Source organism: Crocuta crocuta, unplaced genomic scaffold (genome assembly GCF_008692635.1).
Source record: "Crocuta crocuta isolate KB4526 unplaced genomic scaffold, BGI_CrCroc_1.0 scaffold219, whole genome shotgun sequence".
Lineage (NCBI taxonomy): Eukaryota > Metazoa > Chordata > Mammalia > Carnivora > Hyaenidae > Crocuta > Crocuta crocuta.
The window spans coordinates 86,799-101,939 of record NW_027551572.1 but is presented as its reverse complement, the minus strand read 5'-3'; the positions used below and the strand labels follow the sequence as shown (position 1 = coordinate 101,939).

The window sequence follows — 15,141 nt, the reverse complement described above, 5'->3', positions numbered from 1 at the left end:
TTAATTACTATGCTCCTGCAATATACCAGAAGGTAATCTCTTTTTTTTTTTTCCAAAATGTGATTTCCTTTCCCCTTGTTAAATAGTAAAAAATTAATGAAAATTGTACACAAAATTTCAAAGGTGCTGAGGTGTGTAAAGTAGATTGTGAAGGCGCCTGCCTTCTACCACAAAATCTCACTTCCCAGAGAGAAACATAAAGGTTCGTTTCTTTTGTTTTCTGTTTCCCCTCCACCATTAGATTCTTCTATTACAAGGAAGATAAAAAGATGGAGGAAATCTGTGACAGACAAAGGAAGTGCGTTCTTTGTTGAAGCCTTCTAATGTATAAATGGGCCGACCTATCGAACCCAAAAATACAATTCTCTTTTTGCAAAATCAACAAGTTTTTAAGTGCTGGGTGTCATGCTAGATGCTAGAAAAGACGTGGTAAAAGATTTATGGTGAGTAGAGAAAAACATTCAAATCAAATTTTGGAAGAAATAATGCAAGGCTGAATATTTTATTTTTGTAAAATAGATGTTTTCTATAAATTGACTTGTTTTGTTTATCACTAAATTACAACACTGTGGAAATATTCACCGGATCAAATTAAACAATTTTTCCTCTAAACAGACTTACGTTCCGTGAATCAACAGCTGCATACATGATATCCATCCATCCCTTAAATGTAGCCTGTAAAAAAAGTCATACCATTTAATTTTTCCCCCACAAATTATAATTTTAGAAAAGAAAGTATCAGATTGATCAAGATTCATTCAAAAACAGGTATATAAAATAGTTTGGGGTTAGCATTTAAACTCTGGTCAAAGTTTGTAATATCATAGAAAGTATTTCAACTTCATATAAACCTATAATTAAACCATGACAGGTTATAACAATATGCTACGATAAAAGCAATCATCAACAATATTTGACTCTGATATGCCTCTAAGAATATAACACAACATTTGATAAAATAATTTGGTGTATATAGTACTAGCATCAGACAAGTTAAAAATTAGGCTGCACTGCTTGATCTAAATGTTTTCCATTCTACTTATTTTCTTCTAAATGGTATTTTCGCCGATCACGAATCATGATGACTCATTCTCAAAAATCTACATATTGTTGATTATACTATTTTAAGAGAATTATTCCATAAAACAACATAGTTTCCTAGTCAGAAAGCAAATATATTTTACTGTAATTTACTTATTAAATATTATGGTTTTTGTGCAGACATAGCAAACCTGAAAACAAAAGTCTTATACATTGTTTTCTGTTCCTTAGAGCCACAGAACCTGTTCTTCCCCCTAATATTCATACAGTGTTGGGTATCATGCAGGTGGACCAGCTCAGGGAGTGGTCAGCTGAGATGCTGGATAGATTGTTTATGAATTTATAACAGACATAAAGGACTTGATTATCTGAACGAGTTCAAGCAGCAGGCAGGAACGGTGGGAACAGTAGGAGTCTGTGTGACAGATGTTAAGGTGGGGGGCTTGGTGGTGGTGGTGGTGAGGTTAAGTGGGTGAAGACTTGATGAGGGTTTGATACTGTCTGGTAGCCAAGAAGTACAGAGATCTACCACTCCTCTCCTCTTACCCACACACACTTTTTCCAGCCCCACCCTCGGGGCACTGGCTCTACTTGGCTCAGAGCAAGGGTGGGGCAAAACAGTAGGAGCCTACGTAAAAATGTCAGTACCAAAGGGCTGGTGCTAGGGTACCTAATGCATAGTCTGAAAGACCGTAAACTTTGTAGAGCCGTCCAGTTTCCAACATGGTGCAGAAAAGATAGTTTAACAATGCTTAGAAAAAAATCTAGGCAGATGGACTTGAGGAAGTATGTTTTTGGAAATACTGTGAGAGAAGACTTCAGACTCATGTTAATAATACATCACAGAGAATAATAAAGTGGTTACTTACTACTTGAAGCAGAGAAAGATATCCAAGTCCTACATTATCAAAGTTTACTTTCACATTTTTCCACCTGGCAGTTTGATTGCTCTCTATGAGGGCTTTACATTCGCTGTAGTTGTTGACCACACTTACATCAAACATTTCTCCAGTGGTGTAGTTAATACAATGATAAAACTTGCCAGCAAAAAGATTCACTCCCATGATACTGAATATTAGCCAAAAGATCAGACAAACCAGAAGTACATTCATTATAGATGGAATGGCTCCTAAAAGAGCATTGACAACAACCTGGCACAGAAATGAGAAGGGAAAACAAATGAAAAGCCAATGACCATTTTAAACACTACTAAAAGAACAGCATTCAAATGACAGAACATATGTCTGCTTTTAAAGTTAAATATTGGGTAGAAACTATCTGCAGTACCTGGCAGCTCCAGTAAAAAAAAAAAAAAAAACACCTTTATAATTATAGTTCAGAATAGTATAAATAAATTTTATATTGTAGAAATATTTGCTCAAGAGGCAAGAACATACACATAGCACATTTTCCTCAAAGAATGGAACTGATTATAAGTGGAGAGAATAATTACAGGTGCAAATAGTGACCTGGCTATAAAATCAGGGTCACCATGTGGATATCACAATTTCTAAAAATTTGCAAACCATAAAATTTATTATCCACAATTTGAAAGTGAAAGAGAACACACTTGAGGGTCATTGTCCAGGGCAAAAGGGAACACTAATAATAATTATTCTGATAAAGCAAGTGTGAGCCAGGACTGTCCCAAGCAATGTAGTCTAGGTTCATCCTACACATGCAAACTTTGGGGCAAAGAGATCGGAACATGGAAATTGGCTATGTGATGGGGAATAAAGGGTTTGGAAAGCAGGAGATCTGTGGTCCAGATGACATCACAAATTAGCTGTGTGCCTTTGGGCAAGTTATATCATTTTTCTGATCCTCCGTTGGGGAATTCCTTTCTGAAGAAAATTCTCATAAAACATTGCAATTTGAGCCCAAGGTTTTCACTTAATGGCTTTGTTCCTTGCCGCTTTCTCAATTAACTAGGACTTTCAGGAAACGTTTTTTCAGCACTTCTTAAAATTATCCCTTAAGGAAATATTCAGCCTAATATCTTTTTCTGTGCAAGTGCACCTAACCTATATCAGAAATAAACTTTATCGATGAACTGACATATAAAATATGAGAAATCCATGCATTAACCTTCCTCAAATGGTTTATGGTATAAAAAGTACATACAAATACATACATACATACATGTAAATATATGAATAATGATATCTTACAGAAACAATACCAAATGAGTACTTGGCAAAAGGCACAATTCATCTGCAAATTGGCACCTGGAGCCTATTCAGTAAAGGACAATATTTTAATGTATTTTTAAATGAAAGTAGCTTTAAAAGAACTTAATACAGTATTAAGTTACTACCAGAATTTCAACTCTCTAATAATTCAGAAGTACTTGTAGACTTGACAGTTCATTTTTAAGTTCATGACAAAGAATGCTCTGTAAATGTGAGGTGATGATACTGGTTAACAGAGTTACACACATACACACACACACACACACACACACACACAACTGGATAGCAAAGAAATAACACACATGTTTTCCAAGACAGTTAAATGCATGGAAGGACTCTCTATGCAAATTTGATAAAGAAAATACGAAAATTATTTTAGTACTGAAAGTTTGATTCCTCTTCTTAAGAGAGCTACTACTGCAAAAACTGATATTAAATTGGTAAAGAGAAAATAATTTAACAGCAACAATTCCTTTCTATGCAACCATGCACACACCAACACACACACACACACACACACACACACACATCATTCATTTCTGGTTATGTTTGCAACATTCAGAGGAAGTCCCAAGTAACCGTTTTCAAATTATCAGAAAAAGTGTCATTTTCTAAGAGTTTCTTTTTGAATAGCTAAATCCATAGAGACAGGGTGTCATCATTTCCTCCATGCTGAGGATGTGTGCTCTCAGGTTATGTGCCCCGGGAGATGACAAATGGCAGCACAAATTCCTCCTTGTTCTTACGTATCACCTTTCTAAATGAGTGTGAGATTTCCACAGCTGGCCTACTTTTTCGCCATCTCAGCCTGTGTTTGAAAGCTAAAGGGCCAGATTCAGGTTTTAAAAGCCTCAAAACACATCATAGGAGCAATGAAGAGATGATGAGGAATTCTTTGGTGGTTTTGAATTATAGTCAGTGGGATTTCCTGCACATTTACAAATGGAATGAACAGAACTAATCTTGACTCACATCTGAAGTCTATGCAACATGATTGAGATTTCCTACAGAGTGAAAAATCTACTTAGAAGCAGTCTAATTGTTTCTAATTAGAAGCAATCACTTAGGCATTCTATTATGTGTCTCCAACAGTGTCAAGCTTATGGACATCTGACAAATTTTATTGATCAGTCAGTTCCACCAGTATGAATGTATAAGACATAAATTCTCCATGGATTTATCATTTCTGAGGTACAAAATGTCAGCCTGTTCTCAATTATAATTCCAGCAATTTGTAAAGCATTTGCTCTTACCCTCATTCCTTCAAACCGCGATAAGGCTCTCAGTGGCCTCAGAGCTCTTAGTGTCCTCAGAGATTTGATGGCACCAAGTTCTGAGTAACCCAAGGCATTTGCAGTCAAGCTAACCAATGAGACCTACACAGAGAAAGCAACAGTTTTCTTATTTACAGACAAAAATGCTATGTTCACCCTGTTCAATCTTGCTCTGTGTGATAAACCAGTAGTTCTCTATCTCTAGTGAGTATCAAAATCACGTGGAGGGTTAGCTGAGAACACAGTCTGCTGGCAGAGTCTGATTTAGCACATTTGGGATAAGGGCTTGAGAATGTGCATTTCTTCAAGTTCCCAGGAATGGCTAACCATACTGCTCTGTGAGCCATACTTTGAGAACCACTGCCATAAACTTATGAGAAAGAAGCTATACATGTTCTCTTTCCAAGATTTTTGACAAGAATGGGTTTTTAAAAAATTAAATGTAAAACAAGAAACAATACCATAGAGGTGCAATCTCCATCTACAGATTTGTGAAATTCTAACATCTCTCATGTTATTTAGCAGACCCGAAAGGGAGATGATGAAAACAGTGAAAGTACACAGGTGAAGTCCACAAACCACTGGCGAATCTGAGCACAAACACACTCCGAAAGATCTGGACCTCTAAATAGTGGCTTTGTCAACTTCTGTATGAGGGCATAAAACCATTAATTAGGTCAGATTAAAACAATTAACTAAAAAAAGAAAAATTGAGATTTTAGTGGCTCCTGGGCGGCTCAGTAAGCATCTGACTCTTGATCTCAGCTCAGGTCATGCTCTCATGGTTTATGAATTCAAGCCCTGTATCGGGCTCTGCCCTGACAGGATTCTCTCTCTCTCTCTACTGCTCTTTTTGCCCCTCCTGATCTCTCTCTCAAAATAAATAAATAAACTTTAAAAAATGAAATAAAAATAACTCTGTTAAAAATATGAGATTTTAGTATGACTAATTAGAAACTGTGAAAATAATTTTTTTGGTCATTTATACAGATAATTAATATAGTTAATAGAAGTTCTAAAATATCAACTAAAAAGGAAAAGAACAACTCTCATAGATGGCTCAGAAATGTCTGATTTCCTTTGAAAATACATAGAAAACTCATTAAAAATATATAATCTAAGAAAAAGTATATTTCCCTAAATGGCACTTAAATTTCAAAAGCAGAAAAGTAAAAATTGATGTGTAATATAACTTTTAAGAGTATGGTGTGAATGGATATTTGAAAAAAAAACTTCTTAAAGAAAAATAAATGAGGGGCGCCTGGGTGGCTCAGTCTGCTAAGCGTCCAACTTCAGCTCAGGTCATGATCTCACGGTCCGTGGGTTTGAGCCCTGTGTCGGGTTGTGCTGATAGCTCAGATCCTGGAGCCTGCTTTGGATTCTGTGTTTCCCTCTCTCTCTGCTCCTCACCCATTTATGTTCTGTTTCTCTCTGTCTCTCAAAAATAAATAAAAGTTAAAAAATAAAAATAAAATAAAAATAAATGAAGCACACAGAAAAATTTTGCAACAAAAATTCAAATTAATTTGGCATATGTAATGTGAAATAACAAAACCTTTGAATCTGGCAAAAATTGAACTACAAAAATTTATCTTAAATGGTTTACATATTTTTCCTAAAATCTAAACATTTAGGCTTTGTGAGCCCTATTTCCACAGGTAATTGAAAAATAAAGTTATTGAATTATCATTTGTTGCAAAGATTTTCTGTATATAAAATATGAGGACCTGAATTATTTTATCTTCCCTGAAGACAGAATCAAAAAGAAATAAGCATACATTAAAGGATGAAAGGCAAAAATAGGACATAAGAAAAAAATTCTGAACAAGAGAATACTTACTGGCTAATTAAAAGAAATGCTAAGTTACCTGACTTTATGTGACTTGTGTAGTGAAATGTGAGGAGATACATTTAGACTTTCTCGTCTTTCTGGAGGAATCTCTTAGTTGGTCTTTTGGCCTCTAAATTATCTCCTTTCTATTCCATAAGGCACTACCTTACCAAATTTCTCTCTCTAATAGAGCGAGCTTTTTGTGCTACTTTCCATAGATAATGCTTCACGGGTTTCTTTTTTCTTTTCTTTTCTTTCTCTCTCTCTTTCTTTCTTTCTCTCTCTCTCTCTCTTTCTCTCTTTCTCTCTTTTCTTTCTTTCTTTCTTTCTTTCTTTCTTTCTTTCTTTCTTTCTTTCTTTCTTTCTTTTCTTTCTTTCTTTCTTTCTTTCTTTCTTTCTTTCTTTCTTTCTTTCTTTCTTTCCCTTCCTTCCTTCCTTCCTTCCTTCCTTTCTTCCTTCCTTTCTTTCTTTCTTTCTTTTACCAGATTAGGTCTACATTCTTTAGATGGTATCTCAGATACTTTGAACACCTCTCCAACTTACATTTCTTACGTCATCATCCAACTACAATACACATGCTTTCACCCTGTGGCACTGTTCTTACCTTCTACTGTTGTTTCTTGAACAGGCCCTGCTTGGTATGCTTTGGTATTTTAACACTTTGGTGTCCCTCCCCTAGGCTGTACCTGCTTACATTCTCATCTCTCAAACTCCAGCTTACATTGTGCTGCCCTCACAAAGTCTTTCTCCCTTCCTTGGTGAAATGAACAGCACTTCTAATACCGATGTCATCTTCACGTTGTATACATATCTGTCCTCACTAGTCAACTGTAAGCCAAAAACCAGAAAAATGACATTCTTATTTGTATCTTTCATAACAAAATAGATGATCAATAATATATTTGATATAAAGCAAGGTATTGATTGAATTTAACATATTTTCATAAGAAGCTTTTTTTTAATATTTATTTTTGAGAGAGAGAGGGACAGAGAGAGAGGGAGACAGAATCTGAAGCAGGCTGCAGGCTCTGAGCTGTCAGCACAGAGCCTGATGTGGGGCTTGAACTCATGAACTGTGAGATCATGACCTGAGATGAAGTCGGGCATTTAACCGACTGAGCCACCCAGGTGTCCCAATAAGTTTTCTTAAATTTAAGAAGGTAAATATGAGGATATGATCAGTATTATGAGCATCAGCTGCAGGATAACTAGATTTCTCCTAAGAATTTCTTTATATTCAGGTCATATTGATTTAATGCCTTTAATATTACAGAGACACATTAAATAGCAGATATTTTTATTATAAATTTAACAATGTATCATAGCCACATGGAGAAAATAAAGAAAAGGAAAAGTATCATCCATAATCCCATTATACAAATCAAAGAATGATTATAGTCTTGGTATACTTTTTCATTCTGTACTGTCCAATCAAATGTGGTCTTAAGTATTTGTTTATTGTCTTCTTATATTGCCAGAAAACTTTTGACGTAATTCTGCCTGAAGCCTTTATATATTACATTTAATAGTGGATTTGATTTAGGCAGGTTAGAAAAAAATAGGAAAATATATTTTCGCCCCTTAAATTCAAAGAACTTTCTTTGTCTTATCTTTTCTTCTGTTTGGTGATTAGAAAGTTCATATTGGATTTAAAGTTGATGTTTTTAATTTGAAACTATAAAAAAGAACGGTTTTCATGAAAGGGCCTTTTTTTGTTGTTTTACTACACAAATTTTATATATCAAAATATTTCAAGTTAAAAATATGTCTTTAATTTCCAAGGGATTACAATCAGCAGAATATTATCTTCAAAATGCACTATTTAGCACATTGTGTTTTCTTGCAGATTCCAGAGTCCTCCTCCTCCTTTGTTGGCTGTGAATGTCATCCTGTATCCGCCCCCATGTGTCTGTGCCCTGTCCCCACTGGCTGGCCCCTGCCCCACTGGCTGTGCCCTGTCTCCACTGGCTGTGCCCTGTCTCCACTGGCTGTGCCCTGTCTCCACTGGCTGTGCCCTGTCTCCACTGGCTGTGCCCTGTCTCCACTGGCTGTGCCCTGTCTCCACTGGCTGTGCCCTGTCTCCACTGGCTGTGCCCTGTCTCCACTGGCTGTGCCCTGTCTCCACTGGCTGTGCCCTGTCTCCACTGGCTGTGCCCTGTCTCCACTGGCTGTGCCCTGTCTCCACTGGCTGTGCCCTGTCTCCACTGGCTGTGCCCTGTCTCCACTGGCTGTGCCCTGTCTCCACTGTCTGTGCCCTGACTCCACTGTCTGTGCCCTGTCCCACTGGCTGTGCCCTGCCTCCACTGGCTGTGCCCTGTCTCCACTGGTTGTGCCCTGCCTCCACTGGCTGTGCCCTGTCTCCACTGGTTGTGCCCTGCCTCCACTGGCTGTGCCCTGTCTCCACTGGTTGTGCCCTGCCTCCACTGGCTGTGCCCTGTCTCCACTGGTTGTGCCCTGCCTCCACTGGCTGTGCCCTGTCTCCACTGGTTGTGCCCTGCCTCCACTGGCTGTGCCCTGTCTCCACTGGTTGTGCCCTGCCTCCACTGGCTGTGCCCTGTCCCACTGGCTGTGCCCTGCCTCCACTGGCTGTGCCCTGGATCCACTGTCTGTCTGTGCTCTGTCTCCCCTGCCTGTGCCCTGTCTCTACTGGCTTGCCTAGTGGAGAAAAGCCCTTTAAATTTCTTTTTGCCCATTATGAATAGACTACTGATTTAAAAGGCATTTAAGAAGTAAATCTCTGGAAGTTAAGGAAAATGATTTTTAAAAATCATTGTTCAATTAAGATTTTATTTGTGAATAAAAGGTGAGATCTACACTCCCCCAGAAATCAGACAGCAGCTTCGTGTTCAGTATTTTAAGGACTTTTATGGTATGGTACTCAACTTTTATTTTCAACACCAGGGTGGTTTAATAAAACTCTGAAATAAATGACTCACAGCCAACCTATTTCAACCATCACCACAAATCAAGAAGTATCTCCTGCTTTTTTGACTTTCAAGTATCCTTGTAATTAGAAATCCATCTTGGGACAAACACTTCTCAATAGGCTCTGATGATGACAAAAATACTAATGTCAAAGATAACTGTGAGGAATTTAAATACAGTAATTCTGTCAAAGGTAAGAGTGAAAAACAGCAAAACTTCTCCATTAATGTATTTTGTGTAATTTGGGATTTAAATATTAATTTGAAATGAAATCAGTAAGTATAGTAAGGCAGCATTTGACAGTTTCCTCTGTGAAAGTATATGAATTTAATCAGCAAAAAAAAAAAAACATTTTGGGGTAGCCTCTCATTGGGAAATAGGAATCATCATTTATATTTACATGAAGTTTTTACTGAGTGTCTACTATGTGCCAGGCACCATTGCTAGAACTATCATAACATGCCGATGGGATGAAACAAGAAAGTGCAGAATACTCACATCAACAATCAGGAAATCTAGCCAGCACCAGGCATTGGTGAAATACACTTGAAAACCATATGCAACCCACTTTAGAAGCATTTCCAGGATGAATATGTAAGTGAAAACTTTGTCAGCATATTCTAACATGGTCTTAATGGTTTTTCGCTGCTCAATATATATATCCTCAAAGGCCTGTAAGTGAAAAAATCCCATTGAATTTCATTGTCATGAACTGTCTCTAATCGATGTCTTAATAGGAAAACCATGCTGCCAGCCTCTTCTCAGGTGCCTCAGTCTGGAAGTCTTCACATTTCCCACAGTGGCATTTTGCTTTATAGTTATCTGTATGCAATGACTATTGACTGCACATTTCAGTCAACCAATAAATTCAAATAATTTTTAAATTAGGGTATCAGAGCATCTCAAAGAACTTAAAAATTTTGCAACGGTCAGGTCCATCACTCAACAGCAGGAGGGAGAAAATCAAGTGTGAGTAGATCTGCTTTGTTCAGTGCACTGTAATGTATTCTCTCAGTAATGGGAATGTAAGCAAGGAGCTCCCCACCTCAGAACCCCACCCCCTTCACCCCCACCTGGAGAAAGGAAGACAGAGGATTATCACTCTCTCCACTCTATTTCTCTTGCTCAGTCTGGGCATGTGTGTGGTATATGTTTGGGAAGCTCCCTCTGCCCTGCTCTGTGTCATTTTGCAGAACTCTTGGGAAACGTTGGGGAACTCATCTTTCTTTAAAGATTATAAGAAACCATACTTATCTGAGCTTGATTCAATCTGAGACTTATTCCACAATAATAAAAATTACTATCTACTGAGCTTCTCACACTGTGCTAGGGATATCATGCAATGTTTCTTACATCACAAGCACCTTATTTTAAAAACCTGTAACAGGCTCACTGGAGGGGAAGGTCAAGAGTTGCAGGTAAAGGAAAAGGTGCAGGTCATATGTCACCTACCAGCGCCCCACTGCTGAGGAGAATCATGAAGACAATGAAGGTTTCAAACCAGTTGTGCTCCACTATCTTATAGCAGGTTTTTCTCAAGTTCCACCAGAGTTTTCCTTTGCCTTCTTCTATGCTTATCTGACAACACTTGAACTTCCGTACACAGTCTACAATAAATCAAAGTAAATGAAGAAAAAGGAATTACTCTTCTATTATGTACATTTGTGTTGGTGGGAGTCTCATCTAAATTACTATCCGATACATTGTAAATAACTATTTTTTAAAGATGGCTTCCACTCATGCACACAGAAGTCATCTGTATAGTTTTGAAATCATTGATTCAAAAATACTTTTTATGTTTATGTGATTATTATAATGAATTGTGTTACATCATAAAAACATATAGAAAAACAGAAGAAAAATAAATTCACTGTAAGTTGATATTTCTACCTTATCATGCTGTAAGTGTGATTCCATCTATGGACATTTGAATTCTAAGTAGTTCACTTCATGGTATAATGTACACATTTTCCTTTTATTACAAATAAAGAGAACAGTCAAAGCTTTCATAATACTTCTCTAAATAAGATTACCAGACTTAACCAGGATCTATAAAATCATTCCACTATTATTGACTACGTTGCTTTAATTCTGGCTATTATCAGCAACAATGTCATAACACCTTTGAGTAATTTGTGGATATAAATATACTGAACTATAGTTTATAAAAGGCTTATCAACAAATATTTATTGAATATCTGCAGTATTCAAGGAATTGTACTGGACAAATATAAATACAGCCTTTCTCTAAAAAAAAACGCATGCATTTTAAGTAGATGAGTTTTGCTTGAAAATTCTATAGTTACAGAAAATAAATAATATCACAAATTAAATAAAGTGTGAGAACTGATTGGTATAGATTAATTTTTGACGTTGAGCTTTATAGATGAAATGAATTTTGAGTTAGGCTTTGACGGATATGTAAGAATCAGGTCTAGTCCAGGACTATAAAGGAATGGAGAAATAATGGCTTCAATAAAACTTAATAATAGGTCTAGAAGTTGCATCAAGGAGCGAATAGGAGTCAAGACTAGAAAAGAACCTAGAGCCAATCTAAAAAAGGGAGCTGAATGAGTCAGTTGGAGAATCAAGATTTTATATGCTATCTATGAGTAAAGCATTGAAGGGTTTATCTGGGAGTTATGAAGATGGACATGATAAAAACATGGATTTAGAATGATCTCTACCTATCCAAGGGATTGAATGGATAGAAGAAAGAAGTTGAAAAAGTTTAAAGTCCATGGAATTCAACCAACTGAACACTAACAAAGTAAAAACAAGGTAATGGTGGTGATGTGGTCAGGGATCAGGAGATAGTGTGGAGTGACAGGATCTAGCAGCCCACAGCAGGATGCGGGAGTGTGGGAGAGAGATGGGTCATGACATAGGGCTTTAACCATGAAGAGGGCTCTTGATCAATGAATAGAAAAATAGGAACCTCATATTGAAAAGAGTAGAATGTTTTACTGCATACATATTTATCAGATGCTACTTTAAAAGGTCAGCCAGCCAGATCATAGCCTTTGTTTCATGAAAACTTAATGATGCACATTGTTATTAGCTTCTCAACTAAGGAATAAATAGCATTATATTTGTTGTTTCTTTGAGAGCAAATCTTTTTCATATTTCTGTTTCTCAAAAGAGCAAGAACATTTACATGCCCTGAAAATATTCATTGTAAATGGAACTAAATTTAGGGGTTTTTTTCCTCTAAAGAGAATATGAGATGAAAAAACAGTTTAACAGAAAAAGACCAATTTTAGTGGAAATGATAAAGGCCAAATTTGAGACATTGGCTTATTTTTGAGAAAAAAGGAAGAGAATGGGATAAGGAAGGTAAATAAAATGGGCCTAATCTGTATCTGTTTTATTCTTAAACAAAAAATCTGAAGCAAATATGATAAAAAGTATTCAAATTATTAAAGTTGGTTGGTGGGCATCTATGTATTATTTATCATTTTCTATAATGTGAAGTTACTCTATATTCTATAAAGAATACATTCCATAATATTTCATACTTAAATGTTTTTTAAGTTTCACAAAAGACAAATGTTGATAGTCCCATAATTATTATTCTATAATTAAATATTCTTTCCTTATTATTGCAGTATATATGCATATATTGTAACTCTAAAAATAAGCTGATTATCTGGTAAAGAGTAAAAACTAATACCACATAAATTATTTTTGTGATATGCCACTTGAATGTTTTGTGAATTCATAGATTTTTTTCATAATGAAGTAACAACACTGGAATGTACACAGACATTTTGAAGAAAATAGTGAAAAGTGACTCCCTTCGTAACTTATGCTGAACAAATGCTCTCCCTCTGAGAATATTTAAAAATTGACAATTAATACTTAAGTATTGATTTTCATCAATGCATGTAAATCCAAAATCAACAGGTATATGCATCAAAATCTTCTGTAATAACCTTGAAAGAATCCATTGACATCAATTGTGATTTCTATGTCTGTGTAATTACATATACTAAAAATTAGCTTAAAGTTTAAATTCAAATAGTTTTAATGTTCGTTTTTTAAATGTTTATTTATTTATTTTGAGAGAGCAGGTGTGTGCATATGCATGCGTGAGGGTGCGGGGGCTGGGTGGAGGGGAGGAGAGTAAAGAGAGAGGAGACACCCTGTCAGTGCAGAGCCTGATGCAGGGCTCAATATCATGAGCTGTGAGATGATGACCTGAACCAAAATCAAGAGTCAGAAGCTTAACTGACTGAACCACGCAGGCGTGCTAGGTTTAGTGTTCTTAATATAAACATGCATAACCCAAATGAAACACATTTAGAATCGGTTGTAATAAAATTGCATTACTAGTACCAATTTGAGGCAGTCACTATTTTTAAAATAAATTTTTTACTTACACAATTACTATACAGTATTGATTTGAGGCTAAGACATGACATGCATTATTAAATAGCTGTTAACTAAAAAGTGAGTTAAACATGAAAGATATTACAGAAATGTTTCTGTACCTACAATAGAAATTTATATAAGAAAGGTAAAGAATTCATAACTTGTTATTGTACTAATTTTCTGCCTCTTTGTATCATTAGTGGTGCATTCCCTCGCACTCTGGACTGGCCAGGTAGCTTTGCTTTTGTGAACAGGACAGGAGCAAACCTGACAGAAGAGGAAGCTTGACCAAATCTTGACAGTTAGGTTTCCTCTCTTGCTCTTGTGTGTTCACCACTAGAACATACCTGGCCACTATGTGGAGGATGAGATAAGAGTGGAATGGAGCCGAGGCAGCCCAACAGTCTGTCTAAGACCTCAGGCTTGGAAGAGAGCCTATCTAAGATCAGCAAAATCATCTAGCTGGTCTTGGACTTGTGAGCAAAAAGACATGTTTTTTGTTAAATGCTAGGAAGTTTGGGGTTGTTTGATATATAGCATTACTGTTCAAGAGATAACTAAATCATACCTCAAATAACATAATGTTAGCCTTTTCCAGAAAATCCTCTTGTTATTGCCCCAATGGCATGGTGTCCCATATTATAAAACTCAGTATATTTTGGCATTTCATTATCTGTTATCTACTAGCATTCAGAACTAATAAGAAATTGATCTTGATAGATACAAGTAACCATTAATCATGGTCAGTTTTAAATATATACCTAACAATTAGTACCTGTCGTAAACAGACAAAACGGTACACAGTAAATTACTTCTTTGACTTACAATTTGTTTCCTTTCATTTTTTTTAAAGCTAAAGAGAGATATGCTTGATTTGGCCTTCTCTCTGATTAGATATTCTGGAAGTCCACCAAAACACCCATAGAGTCAGCAGCATTTGTTAGTTGAACAGGATGCACAAAATTAAGCAGGTCTGATACATAAACTAAATCTTACCTTTTAAAACCTTATCTTTGTTTTGATTTAGAAAAAGAAAAAAATCCAAACAAACAAGTGAACAGTGACGAGATAGATATAGATGATTAGGGGCAGGGAGAGAGACTGGTAAGAGAGGTCCAATGAGCTCGTTTGCATGGAGCTCTTTTGGCTTACCTTCTGTGAAACAGGCTTCAGGTTCAAGAGATTCTTCGGGTTCTACTTCAGGTTGCTCTCCCTCAGCAGGAGCTCCTATATCAACTGTGCTCCCTTCGGATGAACTAGTTGCATTTAGCTTCTGAAAATCAATTCCACAGAAAAGCTTTTAAAATATTTTCTTTAATCTATAATATAAAAATTCAAAGGTGTGCCCTCAAGTCTTCTGTATGCATTTCCTTGATCTGTAATTTAAGAATATCTTAAACATAATGCCAGTCCGCTTTAGTAGAGGTGGGGGTCACAAGATTAGAGGAAGCATCACACCAGATAGTTTTTTTCTTTAAAAATATGGTGCTAACAACTTAAATAA

The 15,141-nt window shown here is 36.3% G+C and overlaps 1 protein-coding gene across 1 annotated transcript in view; it reads right to left on the bottom strand.

Moving 5' to 3' along the window:
* SCN2A (sodium voltage-gated channel alpha subunit 2) overlaps positions 1-15,141 on the bottom strand; it is an 88,492-nt gene that overhangs the window by 11,822 nt on the left and 61,529 nt on the right. Inside the window, exons 18-23 of the mRNA XM_077751077.1 lie at positions 14,790-14,910; positions 10,716-10,870; positions 9,762-9,935; positions 4,487-4,609; positions 1,911-2,192; positions 622-675 (exon numbers count right to left, since the gene is read on the bottom strand). Of these exons, the coding sequence (XP_077607203.1) occupies positions 622-675; positions 1,911-2,192; positions 4,487-4,609; positions 9,762-9,935; positions 10,716-10,870; positions 14,790-14,910 (909 nt within the window). The remainder of the gene's footprint in view (positions 1-621; positions 676-1,910; positions 2,193-4,486; positions 4,610-9,761; positions 9,936-10,715; positions 10,871-14,789; positions 14,911-15,141) is intronic.